This window comes from Hypanus sabinus, chromosome 13 (assembly GCF_030144855.1).
Source record: "Hypanus sabinus isolate sHypSab1 chromosome 13, sHypSab1.hap1, whole genome shotgun sequence".
NCBI lineage: Eukaryota > Metazoa > Chordata > Chondrichthyes > Myliobatiformes > Dasyatidae > Hypanus > Hypanus sabinus.
The window spans coordinates 18640943-18668207 of record NC_082718.1 but is presented as its reverse complement, the minus strand read 5'-3'; the positions used below and the strand labels follow the sequence as shown (position 1 = coordinate 18668207).

Sequence of the window (27265 nt, the reverse complement as noted above, 5' to 3'; positions counted from 1 at the left end):
GTTACTTCATCAATTACCTCTTTTCTATCGTAAGAACAGAAATAGTGATGTTCACTGATGATTGCATGAAGTTCAGCACTATTCATGATTCCTCAGTTAATGAAACAGTCCACACCCGAATACAGCAAGTGCAAGACAATATTCAAGCTTGTACTGATAGATAGCAAGTAACAATTATGCCACACAAGTGGTAAGCAATGACAATATCTAACACAAGAAAATCCACCTTTCACCTTTTGGCATTCAATACTTTACCCTCACTGAATCACCCAATATCAATATGCTGTGGATTACCATTATCGAGAAACTGAATTGGAGTAGCCTAATGCACAATGTGGCAGCAAGAGCAGGTCAGAGGCGAGGAATCCTGTTGTACTTAACTTGCCTATTAACTAACCTCGCATGTTCACCATCCACAAAGCTCAAGTAAAGAGTGTGATGGAATGTTCTCCACTTGTATGATGAGTGCAGCTTCAACAACACTCAAGAAATTCAACAGAATAAAAAAAACATAGTAGCCACAACCATTAAATCACTCCACTACCAATGCACAGTACCAACAGTGTGTATCATCGCAAACACGAGGAAATCTGCAGGTGCTGGAAATTCAAACAACACACACAAAATGCTGGTGGAACGCAGCAATCCAGGCAGCATCTATAGTAAGAAGTACACTTGACATTTCGGGTCAAGACCCTTTGTCAGGACTAATGGAAAAAGGAGATAGTAAGAGATTTGAAAATGGGAGGAGGAGGGGGAGACCTGAAATGATAGGAGAAGACAGGAGGGGGGAGGGAGGAAGCTAAGAGCTGGGAAGTGGGTTGGCAAAAGGAATACAAGGCTAGAGAAGGGGGAGTATCATAAGACGGAAGGTCTTGGAAGAAAGAAAGGGAGAGGGGAGCACCAGAGGAAGATGGAGAACGGGCAAGGAGTTATTGTGAGAGGGAAAGAGAAAAAAAAGGAAAAAAAGAAAAAAAAAATAAATATATATATATATATATATATATATATAATAAAATATATTTTTTATTTTATTCTTCCTTTTTTCTCTCTTTATAATTTAAAATTTATTTATTTATTTTATTATTATAAATAAACTTATAATTATAAATTAATTTTATAAATAATTTTTTATTTATTTTTTATTATGTTTTTCTTTTTTCCCTTTTTTTCTCTCTCTTTCCCTCTCATAATAACTCCTTGCCCATTCCCCATCTTCCTCTGCTGCTCCCCTCCCTCTTTCTTTCTTTCAAGGTCTTCCGTCCTATGATACTCCCCCTTCTCTAGCCTTGTATCCCTTTTGCCAACCAACTTCCCAGCTCTTAGCTTCATCCCTCCCCCTCCTGTCTTCTCCTATCATTTTGGGTCTCCCCTCCCCCCTTCAAATCTCTTCCTATCTCTTTTTTCCATTAGACCTGACGAAGGGTCTCAACCCGAAATGTCGAGTGTACTTCTTCCTATAGATGCTGCCTGGCCTGCTGCGTTCCATCAGCATTTTGTGTGTGTAGTTTGTAAAATCTGTAGGACTGCAGCAACTCACCACGACTCTTTAGGGTTCAACTTGCAAACCTCTGACTTCTTCTGGCTAGAAAAACAAGGGCAACAAAAGTATGACAACATCACTGCCTGCAAGTTGCCCGCCAAGCTACTTACCATCCTTACTTGGAAGTATATCACTGTTCCTTCACCGTCACTTGGTCAAAATTCCAGAACTGCCTCCCTAACAGCATTGTGGGTATACCCACACCTCAAGAGTTACAATGGTTCAAGGAGGCAACTCACCAATATCTTATCAAGGGCAGTAGGAGATGGACAGCATAGTGGTGACTCAGCCTGCAAAACCCACATCTCTTAAAATAATAATTTCAGAAAATAAGATATTAAATCCAAGCCTTATTTGATCTACCAGGTAGTTATAAAAGAACCCATGACAGAACCTTGACAAAACAGAGGCAATATTAAAAGCAGAGCAAGTTGTGGATAATCACCCATTCAAGAAGCATCTGTGGTTGATCTTGCAACAGAACCTGCAGGGTCTGATTCAAACAGGAAGCAGAATCAGTAGTATTATCACTGACTTACTTCATGGAATTTGTTTGTGAAAGCAGTTCAGTGCAAGACATAAACACTACTATAAATTACAATAATAAATAAATAGTGCAAAAGAAGAACTGCAAGGTAGTGTTGATGGATTGTTCAGAAATCTTTTGGCAGAGGTGAAGAAGCTGTACTAAAAATGTTGAGTGTGGGTCTTCAGGTTCCAGTATCTCATTCCTGATGGTTGTACTGAGAAGAGGGCATGTCCTAGATGCTGTGTGTCCTTAATGATGGATCCTATCTTTTTTGAGTGTTTTTTTTTAAGATGTGGTAAGGAAGCCTCTGCAGTCCTTTTGATCCTGTGCATTGGAAACTCCATACCAGGTTATGTTTCAACCAATCAGAGTTGGTCCATGGTAATCTGTAGAACTTTGCTAGAGTAGGAGAGGGTGGTTATATGAAATCATTAAATTATTAACTTCACTCCTGAGTCTTGAGTCTATTTCTTGCATTCTTCTTTCGGATTTGTTGTTCATAATAGAGACTGGATAAATTCCTCCATCAATAGCTATTAGGAACTAATACACAGTTTTTATAATACTGTAGTGGTATTGGTTGCATTCTAATTTGTTTTAAATTTCATTTAGATACATAATGTGTTACTCAATTATATGGGTGTTTGTCTTTTTTATACATTTTGAATTATTTCCATGAAACCTTGACTAATTGGGGCAGCTGCTTAATTGTGCCAAAGTGTACTGGTCCCAAGGTGTCCCAAATAACCAGAATCCACTGTAGTTGAGTCCAGTAGTGCTCAGGTCAAGGATGCATTGGATATTTTCATTCTTAATAAGTCATAAATAGATATTCTAAGCCTTGCACTGTTTTTGCCCAAGACTTTCCCATGGTTATATCCTGTTAGAACATAGTTTTTTGTCTGCCTTTAGTTTAACTATATATTCCCATCTTTACAATTTTTTAATCTCTGATTTTGATGGCTCCACAATATTCAATATTCTAGATATTAGAGTACTATGTAGGTATCCCCATCCCAAATATCAGCACCAATTCATTATTTTGTCCATCTAGTGGATGGAATTATTGCTTTCCTTGTTTTGCCTCACCCATTCTCATCTTGCATTTAGTCAAAGGTTCAATTTCAACTTCAAGTATTTAGGTACCATTTCTTACAGTGGAATGCTAATTTATGATTGTCCGTACAATCTTGAATACTAGCTTATGGTGATTAATGCAAATGTTGAATTAAACTTTCAGTTTCAAAATGCCTGAAAAAATTGTACTAGTCCTGAAATCAATAAGCAGGAGCCTATATATTTTGACTACCATTTTCAAATTGTTCTTAAACTTCCAGATATTGTATTTGCCATCAGCCTAGAAAAAATATAATTTAAATATTTTCTGTCTGTCATAAAGAAAACATACACTGCTTGTGCCAGGAAATGGTGACAGTTCTATAAATGTGACCATGGAAATCTGAACCACAAAACAACATTTGGTTGTGGTGGAATTCATATATGTGATATTATTGTGCTATAGCATTCTGTTCTCGACTGTGAAATCTGTAAATAAAACCTCAGAAAATAGCTCTTAGGCTGCATTGTGGGGATTTATCATTCGGCTATAAAACTACCTTCTCTTGAATGTTTTGTTTCATCTATGGTTGTACAATCTGGCATTGTCAGTAAACAAAAATTAAAAGACCTGCAGATGCTGGAAGTCTGAAATAAAACCTGAAAAAGCTTTAAGCATTCAGCCAGTCAGGCAGCATCTGTTGAAAGAAAAGCAAAGTTAAATTTAAAGTCTGAGAGCTGACAAAGTGTTTTGCACTTGAAAAGTGAACCTTGTTTTTCTTTCTACAACTGCTGCTGCTGCTGAGTGAATCAGCATTTCTTGTTTTTTATGTTTTGTATGTCTTTGTTTGCACACTGGTTTTAATGTCACTTTAATGTCAGCATTGTATGTAATTTCACCCTAAGTGTGTCATGAGATATACATGCTCTCAGCACATTGAAAATCTGTTTGCGTCACTGTAAATGTCAACAGAAAACAATACACTTTGGACTATTACAATCAACTTATTTAAATAGCATTTTGAATTTGCTGTATATTAGTAAATTCAAAAATTGGTCTTATTAAAGATAACCTTTCAAAATCTTCAAAATGCTTTTGTTATCATCATAGAAAGTCATTGTTTTAAGGAAAATAAATGTGAACTACTACAGAATGCTGTGACTAATTGGAACTTCAATTTTCAAGTTCTTAGCAAATGAAGCTGACAGTGTCATAAAGTTTTCTTGGTTGAATAACCACTCACTGTATCTTGAGAATAAAAATAATGTTTAATAGCATTTATTATATAATTTTATAGAGGTCATTTCCGCCATTTAATCTCCTGGATGTGATTATGTTCATCACATCAAATCATGATTCAATATAACCCTGAATGTCTAATAAATTAGATTATGCTTGAGGGGAGTAAATTAATGTCATTGCTTAATTTTCTCTTAGCAGCATCCCCCAAACAACTCTAAATTAAAACACTTAAAGTTAGGAAGCTGGATTCATATCATATGTAGTTTGTGCTTTTTCTTTATTTTTTGCCATTTTTTGTTTACGTGCCAGGCAGCACAATGGTACAGCATTTAATGCTGCTGCCTTATAGCTCCAGGGACCCAGAGGAGCTATCAGTGTGAGATCTGTATGTCTGTAACTATGTGTATTTCTACTAGCTTCTGCCCACATCCAGAAGCTGGTGGCTTAGTTATCTATCATAAGTTTCTCCTTGCTATGGTTAAGTTGCCCAAGGATTAAAAAGGATTTACAGGCACATGTGGAATAGGTTGCAAAGCCTTAGGGAAATAAGAGAGAGAATGAGATACCTCACTGTGAGCTACACAAGCTAGTAGGCCAAATAATGTGTCTCTGTCATAAGTATGTTGAGAATATTTAATAAAGGCAGCTTCTTTATATGTATTCAGTGAGTGACTTAAAGATTTGGCCTGTGTACACATGTTTGAGTTCACAGCTGGAGAAGTGATGTCATAACCTTAGCACACACAAAAAAGACACATGAGAAAGTTTAACAGTATAATGTTGTGATTATTTCCTAATTTGAATTAAATAAACATGCATTTAACTAATGTGCTAGTGGAAACCATAGCATTTGGTCTACATTCATCCTGGGATGCCAGTTAGCACCACCTTCATATGTAGTTTCACTTGAATTTTTGATTTCACTCCTGTGGTTTAATTTGTACTGATGAAATTATCTCACTACGTATGGTACTCTGAAGCCCAGTTCAAAGACAGAGAATTTTTGCTCAAACCAGGTCAATTAGTCATGAGTGTTTTGCACTATAACCCCTATTTACCATCATGATCAAGAAATTAGGAACTCACAGAAATGGTATTGTTATTACTTCTTCACATAACCCTAATTACAATACTTTAATAAGATTGCATATAGTAAACATAAATTGAGTTACAACTGAATCTAAATTTTCATAAAAATGCCAATAACCCATTATCTGACTATTCAGAAATCCTGATGATTTAGCATTTATCTAATGGGATGTTGCATTCCATATTGACTTGCACTTAGTTTGGCCTTGATTCCTGTAATCCATTGCATTCATTTTGTTGTAATTCCTGTACTCCATTCCACTCAGATGCTAGTTTCCAATCTCCCTTCCACTCAATGGGGCTCAGATTCCCATACATCCTTCCACTCATCAAGACCCAGGTTTCCGTGCTCCCATTTCATTTAGCAAAGCCTGGCTCCCACATTTGTTTTCTCTCCCCAGGCAAATGCAACCTTTTTGTAGCATTTTATACTAACGTATTATACTGATAAATTGGGAACCTATATGTAATACCGTCAGTCAAAAGATTGCTTTATTCCTTTTTGCATTTCCAACTAATAAGTTACTTATTCCTTTTTGTATTATGCAGATGAAGCTTGCATTTGCACATATGTGAATGCTGAGGTCTAAAATATTGTTTCCATGATTCAATGAATGAATTGACAATGTCTGAAAAACCAATTTCATCTACCTTCCTGTCCACGATGTACCATATTGATCTTTAGCCACCAAGGTTCACAATGAGATCCTAGTAATTGTGAGATGCTTCCCATATCTTGTGTGCCACCTCAGCAAAGACAGACATCCATGCTGAAATTCACCGTCACTATGAACACACTACCATAGCCTTTGGTCATTTAAGGAAATGGATATTTAAAGATGAAGACTTTAGATCTGCCTCAAAATTTATGGTACACCAGACAGGAAAGATGTTTGTGCTCCTGTATGATTCTGAGATCTGGACTATTATAAATAGGCATTTCAAGATACTGGAAAAATACTAGCAATGCTGGTCTCTGCGAATCTCCAAATTAACTGGAAGGATAAGCCTCAGCATATTTTCCACGGCAACATCCCCAGCATAAGACTCTAATCATTATCTGTCATCTACATTTACATACCTGACACCAGGCTTTTGAGAAACAAACACTTTATTCAAAGCTTTGTTATAGGAAGAACTAACTAGGTGGATAGAGAAAAGAAGTTTATTGGAAAAAGTGGAATTCTTCCAGAATCTTCAGGCAGAAAGGAAGAACATTGTTGTAACATATAGAGGTGTAACAAAACAGAGGAAGCAAAGATTTTCCTTTAATCATTATGATTAAAAATTGGAATTATTCACATAGACAAGGTGGAAGAGATTACCAATTGCCACATAAGTGTAATGGCTAAAAATTGCTTATACTTTTGTATTTATGGCAATAATATGTTATCATTGTTTTTATGAAACATTTTAATATGTTGGTAATTTCTATTTAATATTGCACTATACTCCTGGAATATTTTTCTTATCTTAGTTTCATTAGTGAATGATAGCACACCAAATACATACATCACAGTTATAACAATGTTTTGGAAAATGTAGCAATTAATTATCTAATTAAGTAAGTTTTCTTGAATACTGGAGTTTAGACCAACATGCTCACTGTTCACAGAAAGAAATTTCCTATCACATAACTGTAATGTGAAGTTAAAGTACATTTTAGTAAGCACACATATCAAGTTATGTTTCAGCTCAACTTGCAACACAGCACAAATAAAATTTTTCATTTGACTCTTTATGAACTCTTAGTTATCCAATTCTCCTTCTCTAAATAGTTAAGTTTTGTATTAATTTAACTGTTGGATAAACTTGGAAAGTATATAATTAAACAAGTCTTTTGTATTCAGGAAGATTTTATGTTATGTTTACCTACCAAGTTCTCCTTGTATGATAGAATTAGAATACTGTGATAAAATTAGCTAGTGATCCTAAATATATTATACAACATTGTTTTCCAAAAAGTAAATAGTGTGAGAAAATTTACTTCGTGACTTCGTATCCTACTATTTTATCATTGCATTTCTTTTGAGAGGATTCCTAAAATATTGTTTCTTGAAGACCTTTTTTCTGAAGATTAAAAATCCCAATAGTTGCCCTTACAAAATCCTGCCTGCTAATTAAAACTAGAGGTGGAAATTTGTCACCATTGCTTTCTTGGCATCATAACACCACTGGCAATCTCTTTAGCACTGTTACAAAATGTACCAAAAACCATGAGATCCAGCAGCATGAATTACAAAAGAGGAACACTAGTGTTAGGATACAAATAATTCAAATTATAACAATTTTCCACAAAGCTCTGACCATAGGAGTTAGTTGTTAAAGGGTCATACCATAATACAACCTCTATTGTTCAGCAACACTGACTTGTCAGTAATGAATGAGTAAATGAATCAAGGGAAGGGTGACAAAGACTTTTCAGGAGGTTGAGAAACCTACACAGATTTCTGAAAAAACTTTGTGCAGAAGGCAGCCTCCATGTACATAGTGCATGTATGGCAAAGAGGTGTCTAAAAGGCCATGAACAGTCTCTCTGAAACTTCTTGATATTGGGAGCCCTGTAGTGAAGCAAACTGGCCCTTCTGAGCGTGAATTTAAAAGTTGCAATTATCAAAAATTTTAAACGTTCCCTTTTTGTCTTAGTAGAGCATTTTTTATATTTCTGCATTGCAGTAACAAGCAGCAAAATTATCATATATAGCTTGTATCATCAGAGAGATTGCCTCCTCAATTGCAAGGAAAGGCTTCCTTCCTAAAGTGAGGGTGGCACCAACTTTGAAAACAGAGCAGGAGGTTTCTGCCCTTAAAACTTCTGATTTAAGATGGTACTACTGAAGTCAGGTGACAACTTACTGATAGTTTAAAAGGTAAGAAATACAACTAAAAACTTTATTAATAAAACTTTTTCTGTGGTAAATGTTATAAACTATCACTGCAAACAATGAAGAGTAAAGGTGAAACTGACTCGAGGGTTGAGCTGTGTGAGTGCAATGGAAATTTGGAGCATGGTATTGTTGAGAAGAAGCGAGGCTGAGGCATGGTCAAGACTGTGTTGAAGTCAAAGATAGAATTGGAGTGAGCAAATCGGAGTGGAATTGATGTGGAGGAGTTTTGGATCCCGTTCCCCTAAACTGGGAGTGAGATTGGGTTGCTATAAGTGCCAAGCTGATTTGGAAAGGTCGAAAACGGCCTTGGGCTGGGCAGCGAGGTCTAGGCCTAAAGTGTATCACTGTGCTATGGTCAAGACTGTTGTGCATGGCACAATCCAGTGTTTGGATGGTTTAAACACTGGACCAGATAAACTGAAAAGACAGGACGTTGGGACCAGAGGCGAGGGTCGGGCCAATTCTGCTCACTGTTCCACGATGTTCATTCCCCTCTCCACAGCACTGAGGCTGTGAGACTATTCTAGCTGCTATGCGCTTAGTGATTGCAAGTTCCTGGTGATTTGCCCCACTGTGTGATGAACTGAGACAGAGGCTAATGGCCTACTCCAGTCTCCGGGCCTATGGACTCAATATGGTTCGGAATGCTGTTGCTTGCTTTTATTGTTTGCTTGATTTGGGTTTTTTTCTCTTTCTCTGCACAGTTGGTGGTGGGTTTTTTTAAATAAGGTTCTTTCAAGTTTTGTTCTTTGAGTCTGCCTGTAAGTAGACAGATCTCAAGGTTGTATAATTTATTCTTGGAATCCTTTGTTTTTGGAATTTGAAGTTTGTGTAGCTAACAGTAAAAATGCAAGGTGTGTTGAAATCATTAAAAATTGAAATTGTGTGTAGGTATGGTCCTATCAGTCTTATCTGTAGAACATAGAACAGTACATAACAGGCCCTTTGGCCCACAATGTTGTGCCGACCCTAAAACCCTGCCTCCCATATAACCCCCCACCTTAAATTCCTCCATATACCTATCTAGTAGTCTCTTGAAACTTCACTAAGTGTATCTGCCTCCACCACTGACTCAGGCAGTGCATTCCATGCACCAACCACTCTCTGAGTGAAAAACCTTCCTCTAATATCCCCCTTGAACTTCCCTCCCCTTACCTTAAAGCCATGTCCTCTTGTATTGAGCAGTGGTGCCCTGGGGAAGAGGTGCAGGCTGTCCACTCTGTCTGTTCCTCTTAATATCTTGTACACCTCTATCATGTCTCCTCTCATCCTCCTTCTCTCCAAAGAGTAAAGCCCCAGCTCCCTTAATCTCTGATCATAATCCATACTCTCTAAACCAGGCAGCGTCCTGGTAAATCTCCTCTGTACCCTTTCCAATGCTTCCACATCCTTCCTATACTGAGGCGACCAGAACTGGACACAGTACTCCACGTGTGGCCTAACTAGAGTTTTATAGAGCTGCATCATTACATCGCGTCTCTTAAACTCTATCCCTCGACTTATGAAAGCTAACACCCCATAAGCTTTCTTAGCTACCCTATCTACCTGTGAGGCAGCTTTCAGGGATCTGTGGACATGTACCCCCAGATCCCTCTGCTCCACCACACTACCAAGTATCCTGCCATTTACTTTGTACTCTGCCTTGGAGTTTGTCCTTCCAAAGTGTACCACCTTACACTTCTCTGGGTTGAACTCCATCTGCCACTTCTCAGTCCACTTCTGCATCCTATCAATGTCTCTCTGCAATCTTCGACAATCCTCTACACTATCCACATGGCCACCAACTTTTGTGTTGTCTGCAAACTTGCCAACCCAACCTTCTACCCCCACATCCAGGTCATTAATAAACATTACGAAAAGTAGAGGTCCCAGAACTGATCCTTGTGGGACACCACTAGTCACAACCCTCCAATCCAAATGTACTCCCTCCACGACCCTCTGCTTTCTGCAGGCAAACCAATTCTGAATCCACTTGGCCAAACTTCCCTGGATCCCATGCCTTCTGACTTTCTGAATAAGCCTACTGTATGGTACCTTGTCAAATGCCTTGCTAAAATCCATGTAGATCACATCCACTGCACTACCCTCATCTATATGCCTGGTCACCTCCTCAAATAACTCTATCGGGCTTGTTAGACACGATCTGCCCTTCATAAAGCCATGCTGACTGTCCCTGATCAGACCATGATTCTCTAAATGCCCGTAGATCGTATCTCTAAGAATCTTTTCCAACAGCTTTCCCACCACAGACGTAATTACCTGGACTATCCCTACTACCTTTTTTGAACAAGGGGACAACATTCACCTCCCTCCAATCCTCCGGTACCATTCCTGTGGACAACGAGGACATAAAGATCCTAGCCAGAGGTTCAGCAATCTCTTCCCTTGCCTCGTGGAGCAGCCTGGGGAATATTCCATCAGGCTTTGGGGACTTATCCATCCAAATGTATTTTAACAACTCCAACACCTTCTCTCCCTTAATATCAACATGAATAGGAATATGATTTCCATTGGCTGGCATTCTGATACCACAGGAAATGTTATATAATATATTAGTAATGTATGCGCATCAGCACTGCCCTTAAAATAACTTCCACAGAGGTAAAGTTGATCAATGGTGAAAGCAATTTTGTTTTTAAAGATTTGGCATTTTATATACTTATGTAAAATTTATTGGTATTGACAGATTCTTAGGATGATTATTCACGCATCTTGGGCTTTAACCCAGGACTCTGATGCTGTGAGGCAGCTGCTCTGCTAGCTGTGCCACTGTGCATTATGTGTATCAGGAAGTTAATGCAGAATTTGTGTAATATTCAAAGTAGAACTTTGAAAGGGATTTAACATGTTAGATCTGCTTCATTATACATTTTCATTTCTTACATAATGCTTGTATATTTAAGAGATTTTGGAGAATACTAAAGAATAGCCTGCAGTTTTCAGCTTACAATTCTGTCTCAGCTTTCTGACTTGCACCATATCCTAATGGGTAAACACGAGATAGTATTTGACAAGGAAGGAAAAACATCTGAGATTTCTTTTACTTACTACCCAGGGATCTCCATTATAACTTTGGTTAGCATATTTGATGCAGATATCCAGCTACATCAAGAGCAGAGTACAAGGGAATGTAACTCTTTTCTCCTTCCATCATGATTTAATATCTATAGAAGAACTCCTAAATAGATAATCAAGAATTTGCAGTAAAATTAACAAGTTCTCAGGAGCCATTAATTAAAATTGCTGGAAAGGCTCATGAGATCAGGCAGCATGCATGGAAATGGAGACATTTCCGATCAGAGATCCTTTGTGAGAACTGGGACTTTGCCATTGTTAACAAAGGGGCCTCTAAATCGAGATGCTGACTCTGTTGCTCTTTCTACAAATGCTGCCTGATCTGCTGAATGCTTCAAGAATTTTCTAGTTTCAGCACTCATTGATTAATTAATTATTCTAAATTATAAATAAGGCAGCAACTTTGGTGAAAGAATGTCACTGCTTAAGTTGCCCTGTTCAACAAGAAGCTTCACCCTCCCAACAATGTCTTGTTACAAGTGTCAGCATTAAGCACATAAAATGAAGTAAAGTTACTGTACCAGTCTAATAATTATTTAGAAAACTAGGGCAAGTGATTAGTTGTTACATTAGTATCAATTAGATTTTAGGCCCAGAAGATGATAGTGAAATTTTAAGTTTTGCTCATAGTGATGTCAAATTCATGGTGAAATGCCAAGGACAGATACGGATTGTTCAAGAATATGATTTCTACTTTCACTTCACCTACACAATACAAAAGATCCTTTAAAGAGAATACACCGAAAAGAGGTTTTAGTTTGTGTTTTTTTTTGACTACTTCATCTGTAGTACAAGGATGAAAAATAATTATCAGGACATCCATTGCAATGCAAGTAAATGTTATTGGAAAGTTAAGATTCGTTACTGCCAAACAACTTGGACTGAAATAATATTTTTCCTGATATAAATCATTAACACCATAATCCCTCCAGGCTAGACAAGGGAGCTCAGAGACCTTGGCCTTCATCCTGCCTTGTGCAGCTGATCCTGGACTTCCTGTCAGATCGCCAGCAGGTGGTAAGAGTAGGCTCCCTCAACTCTGCCCCTCTGACCCTCAACACAGGAGCCCCTCAGGACTGTGTCCTAAGCCTCCTCCTTTTCTCTCTTGTAGATAGCATATAATTGAGAAGTTTTAACATTCCCCAGATAACCTGCCATTTGTACCTTGTGGACAATTAGCTATTAATATAGTATCTTGTGGCATTTATCAACTATAATGATGTGCAAGCATTTGCTCTCTTTCCGGTGTAATATTTCCTGGCTATATTTATCAGGATGATCCTTTAAGGAATCCTGTAGAAGTGAACAGAAAGTGAATCTGCAAAGCAACCTTCATGCTTTTGTGGTGCTCCAAAGCTTTTTACAAATAATTTCCAACTCAGCCAATACATACATAAATCAATGATTGTTCTCCATTTACTACACTTCTTACATAAGATAAGTCTAGCTCCAATTTCTTTTAGCATTAGGGAAAGGAGCATTGCACCTTTTAATTATGGTTTCGTGTGCATGAATAATATGATGGAAATGACACTCGAGTTAAAGTAATCTGCAGCCAAAGTGCATGGTCCAGTTTACTGGTGGGTTGGACTTCAAATGGAAATGAACACAATCAACAAAGTATGTGCAAAAGAAATTTTATGCATAGCCACCGGCACAAAGGGGTCCACTTTCTTGGCTACTGTCTCTAATTTATGCACTAGATTACACTATTAATTGTCTTTGATATTGGTTGTGATCAGACAATTTGTATTAATTATGTTGCTTGGGAAGTAACTATTGGTCTGAGTGTAACTACACTTCTCTTCAAGAAACACTCTCATTATGCATCTTCCCCTGTGGAGTGTCAACATTGGCGAGACAATGCATCATCCATAATCATTTTAGTTAGATATAAGTGTGATACAACCAAGCAAGGGCTGACAATGACAGGCATTGCCTTTATTGCAGGACCTGTAGAAAATGAACATATGTCAAGTGAAGTAAACGAGCTGGCTGAAATGGAAAATCATTAAATAGTTAGAAGTTAGGCTGGGCTATGTATTTGTTAGTACTGACATTATTAAATTTAATTATTGTGATCTCCTTTCAATTTGAATGTTACAGTGATGATATTTAAAATGGACTTCATTGGTAAAAAATCATTTGGGTTCTGATTAGTTATTTTTAGTAAAATGTTCTGGTTTTCTTTTATTTTAGCTTAACTTTTATTGAGAACCAAAGGCCACATTTTCACCATGAGAGCATTTTCACTATGGACAAACATTAGAAATAGGAATCGAAGTAAACCAGTGGATCCCTATGGCCCTGTTTTGCCATTCATCAAAAGCATGGCTGATCCATCTCAAACACACTTTTCTTACCTTATCAATATATTTCTAACATGCAGAAATCCATTGATCAACAGATGCTGTTCGACCTGCAGATTATTTTTTGATTTTGAGTTCAGGATCTGTAGTCTCTTGTGTCTACATCTTTTGATAATTGTTTTGAAAGTCAAAATATGAACAGTCCACAATGGGAGAGAATTCCAAAGATTCACCATTGTTTCATAAGAAGAAACTTATCTTCATTGCAGTCCAAAAGGACCCCTGCCTTATTTTGATACTGTGATCCTTAGTTTTTGACTCCTTAGCCATCTACCCCAAAGTGCTCTAAGAATTTTATACCTTTTGTTGGGATCATCTTTCATTCTTCTGCACTAACCCAGTCCATTCAAACTCTTTTAAGATAGGCCTGAAATTTCCGAAATAAACCTTGTAAATCTCCTCTGCACTGTTGAGCAAGTATGCCCCCTATTTTAGTAAAAGAGGCCTAACTGTAAACAGTCATTCAGACATGGCCTCAATAAAACCCCACTTAATTGACATAAAAGATAAGGTTTTAATTAAAAAATATTTTAGGATACTGTACTAGAATGCTGTAATGCCAGTTCTTATAAGATGCAGAGCTCTGTATGGATATTCGTGCGTTGCCCAAAAACACTGTTTCTGCAAGTGTCGGTAGGGATAAAGAAAACACCCGATCACCGTTGTACATTTTTTTTCCAAAGGCAAGTAAAAATGAACAATATAAACTCCGATAACAGAGCTTCAAAACTGATGGGCAATCCGAATCCGCCCTGTTCCTGCCGGGCACATTAGGTTGAAATCTGGGTTTATTCACAGATTTGCTGAATAATTTGATACCTTATCTTGGCTTGGTTTTTAGCATTTCATCCGTTATCGGGGAGAATAGTCTCTACAGGACTACATTATAGGTTGCTCCGTTTCCAAACGTCACAGCTTTCTCTATAATGTGAGTGATTCGAGCTTATGTCAGTAGTCACAGTACATCTGTTATTGTCTGCCCGGCATTTTCACAGGCTGCCAGAAAGCATCTGCATCAATCGGCGGGCTTCACATCCCGGAGGTAGCTGCAGGACCTATCGTTTTCGCAGCCAATTGGAACGAGCGTGAGCTGCTCCTACGGGATCCGCCGCTGTGTGTCTCCAGTGCCCACGGCGGCATGCTGTGTGACAGTAGCCACGGACAGGGCATTAGGGGCAGCGAATAGAAGCTGATGCAGCAAGGATAAGAGGTGTGGCAGTGCCTTGTTGAGGCACCAGCGCCGAGACAAGAGCGGGATCGTTCAGGCTTTCCCGCCAGTGTGCAATAACGGGAGCTCTGGCTGAAGTGTGCCCTTTAGGTGGCTGGGCGTGGAACTGACGGTCTGCTGCCACCGAACACCCGCTCGGGCTGCCCAATCCAGTTAGTATAAATACGAAAATTTATAAAGAAAGGCGAAGCAGATGTAGCTTAAAGGACGGCAGCTCCAATTGTATAAAATATAACAAAGAATCAAACATAATTCTATTTTAGCTGTGCAGTTGTGATTCTCGAGGAACTGGACTCAAGTGAGGCTGTATTCAGGCTCGTCCAGTGATGATATTGGTATGGCTTTAACTGTTGAACTTTGCATTACTGTGTGAATGGCCAGTTTATCGTTGAGATTCCGTGCGAGGAATATATGAGGTGGGATTTGATTCGCAGTTCGCAAGCTCAAATCGGAACAGCGGAGGGTTCTGTATTGATTGCTTTTTTCTTTTCACTCTGGGCTCTGCTATCTTTCCGGTAGTGCTAAATGTAACTTGTATTCCTTTTTGCAGGGGGCACTGTTGACAAGGACCTTCGACACTATCTCAATTTACGGTTCCAAAAGGGTTCGGTTGACCACGAGCTTCAGCAGATTATCCGCGATAACCTGTATTTGCGGACCGTGCCATGTAAGTATTGTGCTTTTGCTGAGGTTCAGACAAGAAGCGAAGAGCCGAAATGGTTAAAGAGGAACAGTAGTACCCTGTGAGTCGGTGAAAATTAGTTCGGTATTTTAAATAATAGGCTATAAAAGTAAAATAAATTACGTCGATTCGAACCCTTGAAAATAACAGTGATAAGTGCGAACCAGAATCTACTATTCGTTATATTCGATATTTTTGATATTCAGCATTTTATTCTTGATAAAACCTTCGTTTTAAAATACCGGTTGAAAGAAAAGCATTGGAGGGAAATCGTAACATTGGGGGAAAATAAAGGACAAGATCTTCCATTTTCTAGAAATGGTTTGTTTTCCAGCAGAAATAGTTATGTCTCTGCCTGCTTTTTAGATAGTCAGCTGCGAATATATTTCGAATTTAAAGAACTCATACTTTATATGAACACAACATAGCTAATCAAGTAAGTTATAATGTGAAAACTTTTTATGTCAAATTGAAATGTATATTAAACTAAAATTAAGAGTCCTTCAGTTGCTGCAATGACTTTGAACTTAATTCAAAATGGAATTTTAAAAAACCATCAATTCCAAATAAATAACTATGGGATATGGAGATCATGGATATTTGGCATCTTTTATGAGGTTGTATGCAGATATTGTTACAAAGGTAACACCAATTAAATCAATATTTGCATCATAACCTGACATGAGTTTCAGGTTATTAAAGTACATATAAAATTGGTTATGATAGAATAGAAATTGGTGTAGTTGGTTGTATAGTTTCACTTGTATCATTGAGAAAAATAAAAAAGCAGTACTCTACCTGTAATATTCAATACTTGTAATTCATCTTACTGAAATTAATTGTGCATATTTCTTGAGAAATGGCTTTAATTCTGAATATTTGGACAAATTTTGGTATAAGCTAATCTGGAATTAAATTACAAAAATATTAGTGATAGCATTACTTACTTCATGTTTAGTTGCACTAAAGAGTGGACTCTTAGTTTATGGGAGGTGCTGGAGGTGTAAAATAGATGGATGGTATACCAGTAAGGAAAAAAGTGAGTCAATATATACTAGAAAAGAATAAATAGGTAGAGAAGTAAACCATGCAGTTATTTGATCCTCCACTGCTGCTCATTAAGATCATTACTGATCTTCTGTCTTTTGTGTCATTTTCCAGCATTGTCCCTATGTGTCTTAATTCTCTTCGTGTCCAGAAGTCAGTCAATTAATCAATCTGTATATTGAATGAACACAGTAACAGTGTCCATTTACCTCCAAGGCAGAATATTCCAGAGGTTCACCATCCTCAAGTAAAGAACGTTCACATTGTTTCAGCCCTCTTATTCTCAATCTGTTTTCCTGGTTCCAGGCTCTTCAGCCAGGGCATCAAGCTTATCAGGCCCTTTTTGTACTTCATTGAGGTTGCATCCTTTTTTTTAGGCAATTGATCCAAATCTGCATACCAGGTGTGGTCTCCACAAATCTCTGTATAATTAATACTTCCACGCCCCCAATAGCTTCTCACATCACATACTTGCACTCAGAAATGTATTTTTGTTGGTTGGGCTGCTGTGAGAAACCTGAATACACATTTTACAGTATAAACTCCGATAAGTGCCAGATTTTAAGAAATGGCATTAATCTCTATGCATATTTTAAGTGCATTTACATGTATATTTTGAACACTAATATGACAATTACTTCATTCTGGAGTAATGAAAACATGAAGTAAAAATAAATAATGAAAAATTTCAATCATAAGCAATTTCTGCCAAATGTTTAATTGATTAGTTTTCTTTTACTTGTCAATTGATTTACCATTGCACTTTGTGGGAAGCTGTTTAACTTTGTATAATTTGTTCAGGATATGTAGGTGAGACTAGCAGGGCTAGTATTTTCAGTCCATTTAATTGCCGCTGAACTGAAGAGTCAATCATATTGGTAAGAAAGGGGTTACACATTAATCAGACCAGGTAATGCTGCAGATTTCCTTCTTTGAAACACTCTATTGCCTGATAATTATTGCCTCAAATAATTATTATTAAAAGTTTGACACAGATATAATAAATGACATAAAGCAATGCTTTACAATCAAGTTATGTGTATTACTGGTTAGCTAAGCGTCTGTTGTAGGAACATGTTAGTTCTTCAGAAAACTAACCAATAGAAAGACTTTGAGAAGCTATTTAATATGGTACGCCATTGTATGTTATTGTGGAAAATGAAAACCCATGACAGAGAAGGTAACATATTGACTGACATATAGTGATATAGAGAGAGGTTTGGCTGGCTAACAGAGAATACAGATTGGCAAAATGTAATGTGGTGTTCTGAGATCTCAACTTTCTACATTTTATATAAATGGATAAAACCATAGAAGTTACTATAGATGGATTAATAAAATGGGCAAAGATCTGGTAAATTAAATATAATGGAGAAAAACATGATGTTGTCTGTTTGCAAAAGGCTTGTATGTAGCTACAGCACATAAAAGGCTAACTGAATCGCAACATTTATTACAGGGAAACAATGCAAAATTAGGGAGGTTGTGCTTCAGGTATAAAGCACACTAGTAAGGTCAGCTCTGAAATCTATATACAGCATTTGCCTTATTTAAGGAAAGATGTTGATGCCTTGAAAACAGTTCAAGGAAGTTTTAAGAGGCTCATATCTGGTCTTATGAGGAACAATTGGATTAGGCTTGAATCTGCTATAGTTCAATAGAACGAAAGGGGGGTTGTTTGAATGATATTGAAAATGGATGTGAGTGAATGTTTGATTTTCTGGGGAAATCAAGAAGCTGGGGTTACTGTTGAAGGGGTTTCCATTTATGAAATGAAGAAAAACATTTCACCTAAAATGATGGAAACCGTACTGGAGTATTTTTAAGACCAAGGTAAATAGGTATTTGATAAACAAGAGTATGAAAGGTTACTGGGAGTGGATTGGAATGTGTTGACATCAAAGTCAGATCACTCATAATCTTACTATTTAATGAAATAGTCTTGGGAGTGTACTCATGCTCCCAATTCATTTGTTTGTAAGTATTTCAACCAACTAGGTTTTTTTATTAAAATAGAGCAGAATTAGTAAGTGGAAAATTTCTTAGAGGTACTATTTCTTTGCATTTTGGAAAAAGACCAGTTTCAAGAATAGATTTTGTTTCCTTTTGGATAATTTCTTATTTTCAAAGCTGGTTTGCTCGAAACTTCAATTTCTTGGGGATCTTTGGTGTGAAATATGAATAGTGACATCAAGCAGGCTGTACAGACTTTACGTTGAGGTATTCTCATTGATTTTGAATTGGAAAGTTTAATAAAACACAGTATTAAGGCAATGTGCAATAAACTGTGAATCTTACTCATGAAACTTAAATAGAAGCTGCAATATATTATTTTAGAAAGTAAAATAACTTTTAAAAATCCAGTTAATTTTTGATATTTGTACAAGAATAAAACTCTACAAAAACTACTGTAACCCTCAGGCTCACCCAGCTCGCGTTCATCTAGGGGAAAACAGCCTTTTGGCCCCGCCAAACTGGGTAATCACATTTGTGTGGATGTGTGAAATGTACCCCCTGTTATAAACCCACAACACAAAATATCAGACAGTACACCAGATGCAATTAAATGGTAGACTTTATGAATCTTAATCTGAATATAGGGATAGTAATGAAAATAAACAAAACAAAAAAAGGCCCAAGTCAAAGTCAAAGTTCCAGTTGAAGCTCACTCAGTAGTTATCCCTTCACCATCAATCTCCTCTGAACATCACCAACCTTCAGACCTCAGATCCCAGTCCACTCCGTCTGGTGTTCTACCAGCGTTCTCCACACATGTCTTCCCTCTTCATCTCTCCTCAACAAAAGCCCACAAAAACCCAGCTCCCAGACACACAAGAAAGAACAACATGTCCTCATTGGCTAACCTCTGCATACCAACCTTGTTATCTCCTAGCCATAGCCCAAACATTGCTGCTACAAAGAAACTGTTACATCAGCAGTGAAACATTTCAAAGAAGCCATTACACAATATTTGTCTTTCAAGTACAAGTTCAGCCAATCAGAAACTCACTTCCATCTTGTAGTACAGACTTTAATATTTTTAGGAATAATTATAGGTCAGATGCAGCTAGTTCTGCTAACACATTGGATATAATGCAGTCAATTAATTAGGGAACATTAATTTCATTGCATAGCTGAATTGGTTATAAAGCGATTTTGATCAGGAACTAGAAAAATCACTTGGGAGTTACTTGGGAAATTGGCGAACAAAAATGCGGGGGGAAGGGGAAAGAACCCTGTTTACTTGTAATCTATCCACAGCAATCATGCAACATTGTCTCATTGTCTGTTAAGAACATAGGCTGCTAGTTTCACAGTGGGAGGTCATTAGAAATTAACAAGAATTGCTTCTATTGATAAGTGTGGAACAATGCTCTATTGAACAATGGCAACACACAGCCTTTAGCTCTTCTAATTTGTAGTAACAAAATGAGATTATAACTTTTGAAAATGCCTTTATTATTGAAATTCCTGTGGCGGAAAGAATCTGAGGTTGTCTAGCCCCTAACCTTTTTACCCCATTAACACAATTGTTTTTATAATGTGATTTTCTATAATGTAGGATTTCTAAGAAATGACATAGTTGCATTATAGAACTCCATGCCCTTCACAAGCCACACAAAATGCTGGAGGAACTCAGCAGGCCATACAGCTTCTATGGAAAAGAGTAAACAACTGACGTTTTGGGCCACAACCCTTCATCAGGAATCCTTCTGTATTCTACTGATGTTTCATCAGGAATCCTGAGGAAGGGTCTCAGCCTGAAACATTGGCTGTTCACTCTTTTTCATAGATGCTGCCTGGCCTGCTGAGTTCATCCAGCATTGTGTATGTGTTACTTTGGATTTCCAGCATCTGCAGATTTTTCTCATGTTTGTGATATGTCATGCCCTTCAATTTTTCCAATTTTACTAATTATCATGAGGTAGATTGCATTACAACACATGGTATGGTTGAGCAAGGAATTATTGATAGTTTTTGGATTTCACACTTAACTATATAGATGCTTATTCCAGATGTTGCCAACAATTCCACAAAGTCCTTAAGGCAAGTACTGACTTTATTATTGCAGTTTCAAATTCTTCATTATGAATTTATTTTAAAAGTGAAAATATTCTACCAGGTTCCATGCAGTGACAATGAAGAAGAATACCAAATAATATTGTTGACTTGAATGGTATTATGTAGTTCAAATTGTTCAGTATCAGGAAATGTTTTATTGTCTAATGATTATAGGATCATAAGACAAAGGAGCAGAATTAGGCCAGATGGCCCATTGAGTCTGCTCTGGCATTTCATCATGGCTGATCCATTTTCTTCTCAACCCCAATCTCCTTCCTTCGCCCTGTAACCATTCACACTATGACTAATCACAAACTTATCAACCTCCACCTTAAATAAACCTAAAGACCAGGCCTCCACAGCTGCCACAGATTCATCACCCTCAGCTAAAGAAATTTCTCCTCACCTCCAATTTAAATGGACGTCCCTCTATTCTTAGGTTGTGCCCTCTGGTCATAGACTCCCCCACCATAGAAATATCCCCTCCACATCCACTCTATTGAGGCCTTTCAGCAATCAAAAGGCTTCATTGAGATCCCCCTCATTCTTCTAAATTCCAGCCCAGAGCCATCAATTGCTCCTCATAATGTAAGCATTACATTCCTGGAGTCATTGAAACCTCTCCAACGTCAGCACATCCTTTCTTAAATAAGGGCCCAAAACTGCTCACAATACTCTCAGGTGAAGCCTCACCTGTGTCTTATAAAGCCTCAGCATTCCATCCTTGTTTTTATGTTCTAGTCTTCTTGAAATGAATTCTAACCGCATTTGCCTTCCTCATCACAGACTCAACCTGCAAAATAACTTTTAGGGAATCCTGCACAATGACACCCAAGTCCCTTTGTACCTTGGATTTTTGAATGTTCTCCCCATATAGAAAAGAGTCAGTGCTTTTATCCCTTCTACTGAAATGTTTGACCATATACTTTCCAGCACTTTATTCCATTTGCTTTTTCTTTGCCTGTTTTCCTAATCTGTCCAAGTCCTTCTGCAGCCTCCCTGCTTCCTCAAGACTACCTGCACTCCACCTGTCTTTGTATTCCATCAATTCCATCCTCCAAGTCATTGGCATACAACGTAAAAAGAAGTGGTCCAAACACCAACCCCTGTAGAATACCACTAGTCACTTGCAACCAGTTAGAAAAGGCACTCTTTTTTCCCACTCTTTGCCTCTTGCCATCAGCCAATGCTCTATCCATGCCAGTAATGTCTTTCCTGTAATACCATGGGCTCTGAAAGATGTTCTGAAAATCCAAGAACAAAACATCCAACAATTCTCAATTTTGTCTATCCTGCTTGTTCTTTCCTCAAAGAATTCTAATAGATTTGCTTTGAAAGATTTTCCCTGGAGGAACCATGCTGACTTTGCCCTATTTTATCATGTGCCTCCAAGTACCCCAAAACCACATCCTTAACAATTGACTCCTACATCTTCCCAGCCACTATGGTCAGGCTAACTGGGTATAATTTCCTTTCTTCTGTTTCCCTCCCTTCTTAAAGAGTAGAGTGACATTTGCAATTTTCTATTCATCCGGAACCATTCCAGAATCGAATGATTCTTGAAAGATCATTACTAATGCCTTCACAATCTCTTCAGTTACCTCTTTGACAACCCTAGGCGTAGTCCATCTGGTACAGGTGACTTGTTTATCTTCAGACTTTCCTGTTTCCCAAACACCTTCTCCCTAGTAATAGTAACTGCCCTCACAACTGCCTGCTGACACTCTGGAACATTCAGAATACTGCTCGTGTCTTTCACAGTAAAGACTGGTGCAAAATATTTATTCAATTTGTCCACCATTTCCTTGTCCCCCATTACTCTCTCCAGCGTCATTTTCCAGCGGTCAATTATCTACTCTCACCTCTCTTTTACTCCTTGTATATCTGGAAAAAAATTTCTGGTATTTTAATTTGTATCTTTCTTAGCTATGTAAATTTTTGAAGGTCGTATGCATTGCAATTTATATTTTTGTGTGTGATTTGATAAATAATTTTTTCTAACTTGCCTCATTTAAATAGTTCAATAAGAGTAGAAGCAGTGCTACATGGGCAACTGAAAGAAATTAATTAAATGCATTGTTAGAAGGAGTGAAGGTGCAATGTGGCAAGCCAGCTGTAATGAAGAAAATGGCTGGAGAGAATCTGTAACTCCAAATTTATCAAAACAAGCTGACTTACATTTCCAAAATGCAACATGCTCTGCACACCACTGTCTGAGTAAAGTCCCGATGTTTGATTCATTTCTTTTGACTTTAAGTACTAGAATAGCTGGATTTAGAGTTTCTAACATCACTGTTCATGTGCATACTCAGTGGCCACTTTTTTTGGTACATCCTGCAGCTAATAACATGGCCACTGAGTGTACGTTTGTGGTTTTCTGCTGCTGTAGGCCATTACTCCATGTTTTGCATTAAGTGACGTTCTTTTGTACACCACTGTTGTAATGCATGATTATTTGAGTTACTGTTGCCTTCCTGAGCCGGCTTGATCCAGTCTGGCCATTCTTCTCTGACCACAGTAATAAGGCATTTTCATCTATAGAATAGCTGCTCACTGGATGTGTTTTTTAACCACCAGTCTCTGTAAAGTCTAGAGTCTGTTATGCGTGAAAACCTTAGGAGATCAGCAGTTTCTGAGCTTCTCAAACCACCCTGTAGGGTACCAACAATCATTCCACAGTCAAAGTCATTTAGGCCATATTTCTTCTCCATTCTGATGTTTAGCCTGAACAACATTTGAACCTCTTGACTATGACTGCATGCTTTTATGCACTGTACTGCTGATGTATGATTGACTGATTACATCTTTCCATTAATGTGCAGGGGTAAAGATGTATCTAATAAAGTGGCCACAGAGTGTATACATCTTGTAATCTCTTGACAAGAGTTGAGCCTGGTGGGAAACCAAATGCAAGCATTCCCCATGGATCATTCAACCAAACAAATCTTCATATTGTATCATTCATTGTTCAGGTTACCAAAGAATATGCACTTCAGATTTCTCATCGGGCAGGTACTATAAATGAATTCAGACAGATAAAGCTGCACAAACAATTGTGGTTGATGCATTGAATATTAGAATCGTACATCAGCTATGTGCAATGTACAACTTGAAAACTAAAATATGCAAATAGATAAATGAAGGATGCCTTTTGCCAACTTCAGGTTTGTCAGGAAGCCTACTAGAATATTTCTAGCCGAATTGCTGATATTCTTAGCCAGCTATTTAAAATGTTACAAAGAACTCTACTCCCATCTCCTGAAATGTTCTCTGCACCCCCTCTGAAGACTTCTTGCAGGCTGCAGTATCTGCAGTTGAACATTCCAATATCTTTTGCTCTGAGCCAGCTGAGGATGAAGTGAGCATTGTTGCAAAATTTAAATTAATGCAACGCCCAGATAATGTGATATCACAGAGGAAATGTTGAAATTCTGAGACATAACAACTAGGTTATGTTTTTTTAGTAAACATGGAGGACAGGTTTAATACAAACAGATTGGAATGGGATCTTATTACCCTCTTATAAAGGAAAAAGTCACAGATGGAAGAAATATTTTGGCATTAAATTACTCTTCTGCTCAGGAAATTATTCACATAATTCAGCTGGCTAAAGTTGAAAACAAACTTTTCAAAAATTACTACAAAGAACAAAACAGTTTTATATCCAGATACTAAGCCATAGCTGCATTACATTGATTCCTGGTCTTGCTAACAAGTTGAGAGTTTTTGCAAGCCTTTTAGCACAAGAAAATAAGAAACAAGTAGAAACAGATCCATGAAGCTTTTCAAGGCTGCTCCATCATTCATTAAGACCATGGCTGATCTATCTTAGTGATATTACCCAACACTATCCACACATCTCTTGATTTTCTTAATGCCCAGCAATCTGTGTTTTAAATGATGACAGATCTTCCACATTCTTGCAGGAAAGAGTTCAAAAATTTTGCCATCCCCAAGTGCCATGTTGCTGAGGCTTTGGTGAGAGGAGGCTGAGCAGGTAAGAATGGGCAAGTCTAGGTACATTTTTCTTAGAATTATTCTCCCTATTAGAGAAACTGGGATGCGAGTCAGAGCAGTGGTATGTCTCTCCTGCAGGATGTGGGAAATCAGGGAGATTGTTATTTTCCTTGATTACTTCACCAGTAGGAAGTGGGACCAACTGCAGCTATGACAATGTGAAGGAACTGGAGCTGGAGTTGGATGCTGAGAGTATCACAAACAGGATTTGGTAAGATAGGTCACAGCTAAGCTGCAGGGTGCAGATAGTTGGATGACTGTCAGGAGATGTAAAAGCAAGAGACAGACAGTACAGGATCCCCTAGGGGCCATTTCTCTGAGCAGCAGTGTATCCTTTGGAGGTGGGGAGGTGAGAAGGGAATGGAAAACTGATCTCTATAGGAACAGCAGCAACACCCAGGTTGGTGTCACTGAGACCAGCTCTGAGGCTTAGCAGGTAAGGAGAAATCAGGCAGGCTGGTAGTGTTAGGAGATTCGATAGTTAGAGGGACAGACAGGGAGGTGTCTCCCAGGTGGTGCCAGAGTCAGAGGCATAAGATCATGAGACATAGGAGCAGATTTAGTCCATTTAGCCCATCGAGTCTGCTTCTCCATTTAATCATGGCTGATCCTTTTTTTTCTCCTCTCAACCCCATTTCCTGGCCTTCTCCCTGTAACCTTTCATTCCATGTCCAATCAAGAACCTATCAATTTCTGCCTTAAATACACCCAACAACCTGGCCTCCGCAGCTGCCGGTGGCAACAAATTCACCAGCCTCTGGCTAAAGAAATTTCTCCATATTTCTGTTTTGAATACACGCACCTCTATCCTGAACATCTGAAAGGTTCAATGAGATCCCTCTCATCCTTCAGAATTCCAGTGACTACAGGCCCAGAGCCATCAAACGTTCCTTAAATGATAACCCTTTAATTCCTGGAATCATCCTTGTGAACCTCCTCTGGACCCTCTCCAATGCCAGCACATCTTCTAAGATGAGGAGCCCAAAACTGTACGCAATACTCAAGGTGAGGCCTCACCAGTGCCTTATAAAGCCTCAGCATCACATCATTGCTCTTGTATTCTAGACTGCTTGAAATGAATGAACATTGCATTTGCCTCCCTCACCACCGACTCAACCTGCAAGTTAACCTTTAGGGTGTTCTGCACAAAGACTCCCAAATCCCTTTGCATCTCAGATTTTTGGATTTTCTCCCCATTTAGAAAATAGTCCGCACATTTATTTCTCCTACCAAAGTGCATGACCGTGCATTTTCCAACATTATATTTCTTGCCCATTCTCCTAATCTGTCTTAAGATCTTATGCATCCTATCTGTTTCCTCAACACTACCTAACCCTCCACCAATCTTTATGTCATCTGCAAACTTGGCAACAAAACCATCTATTCCATCATCTAAATCATTTATATACAGCATAAAAAGAAGTGGTCCCAACACTGACCCCTGCGGAGCACCACTAATCACTGGAAGCTAACCAGACAAGGATCCTTTTTTTCTCTCTCGTTGCCTTCTTCCAATCAGCCAATGTTCCAACCATCTTAGTAACTTTTCTGTAATACCAAGGGCTCTTAACTTGGTAAGCAGCCTCATGTGTGGCACCTTGTCAAAGGCCTTCTGGAAGTCCAAATATACACCATCCACTGCATCTCCTTTATCTGTCCTACTTGTAATCTCCTCAAAGAATTCCAACAGGTTCGTCAGGCAGGATTTTCCCTGAAGGAAGCAATGCTGACTTTGCCCAATCTTGTCCTGTGTCACCAGGTACTCCATCACCTCATCCTTAACAATTGACTCTAACATCTTCCCAACCACTGAGATTAGGTTAGCTGGTCTATAATTTCCTTTCTGCTCCCTTCCTCCTTTCTTAAAGAGTGGAGTGACATTTGCAATTTTCAAGTCCTCTGGCACCATGCCAGAGTCCAATGATTTTTGAAAGATCATTTCTAATGCTGCCACAATCTCTAATGCTACCTCTTTCAAAACCCTAGGGTGCAGTTCATCTGGACCGGGTGACTGATGTACCCTGAAGTCTTTCAGCTTTTTGAGCACTTTCTCCCTTGTAATAGTAACTGCACTCACTTCTCTTCCTTTATACACTACAACATCTGGCACACTGCTAGTGTCTTCCACAGAGAAGACTGATGCAAAATAATCATTTAGTTCATCTGTCTCCTTGTACCTCGTTATTATTTCTCCTGCCTCATTTTCTAGTGGTCCTATATACACTTTCATCTCTCTTTTACTTTTTATATACTTGAGAAAGCTTTTACTATCCACTTTGATATTATTTGCTAGCTTGCTTTCATATTTCATCTTTTCCCTTCTAATAATTAGTTGCTCTCTGTAGGTTTTTAAAAACTTCCAATCCTCTATCTTTCCACTAATTTTTGCTTTGTTGTATGCCGTCTCTTTTGCTTTTACATTGACAAGGGAAGTCAA

General features: G+C 38.2%; 1 protein-coding gene across 14 annotated transcripts in view; it reads left to right on the top strand.

Moving 5' to 3' along the window:
- Positions 1-27265, top strand: part of magi2a (membrane associated guanylate kinase, WW and PDZ domain containing 2a) — a 552919-nt gene that overhangs the window by 108157 nt on the left and 417497 nt on the right. For all 14 annotated transcript variants that reach the window (XM_059987234.1, XM_059987231.1, XM_059987235.1 and 11 more), the window contains exon 2: positions 15571-15687. In XM_059987234.1, the coding sequence (XP_059843217.1) occupies positions 15571-15687 (117 nt within the window). The remainder of the gene's footprint in view (positions 1-15570; positions 15688-27265) is intronic.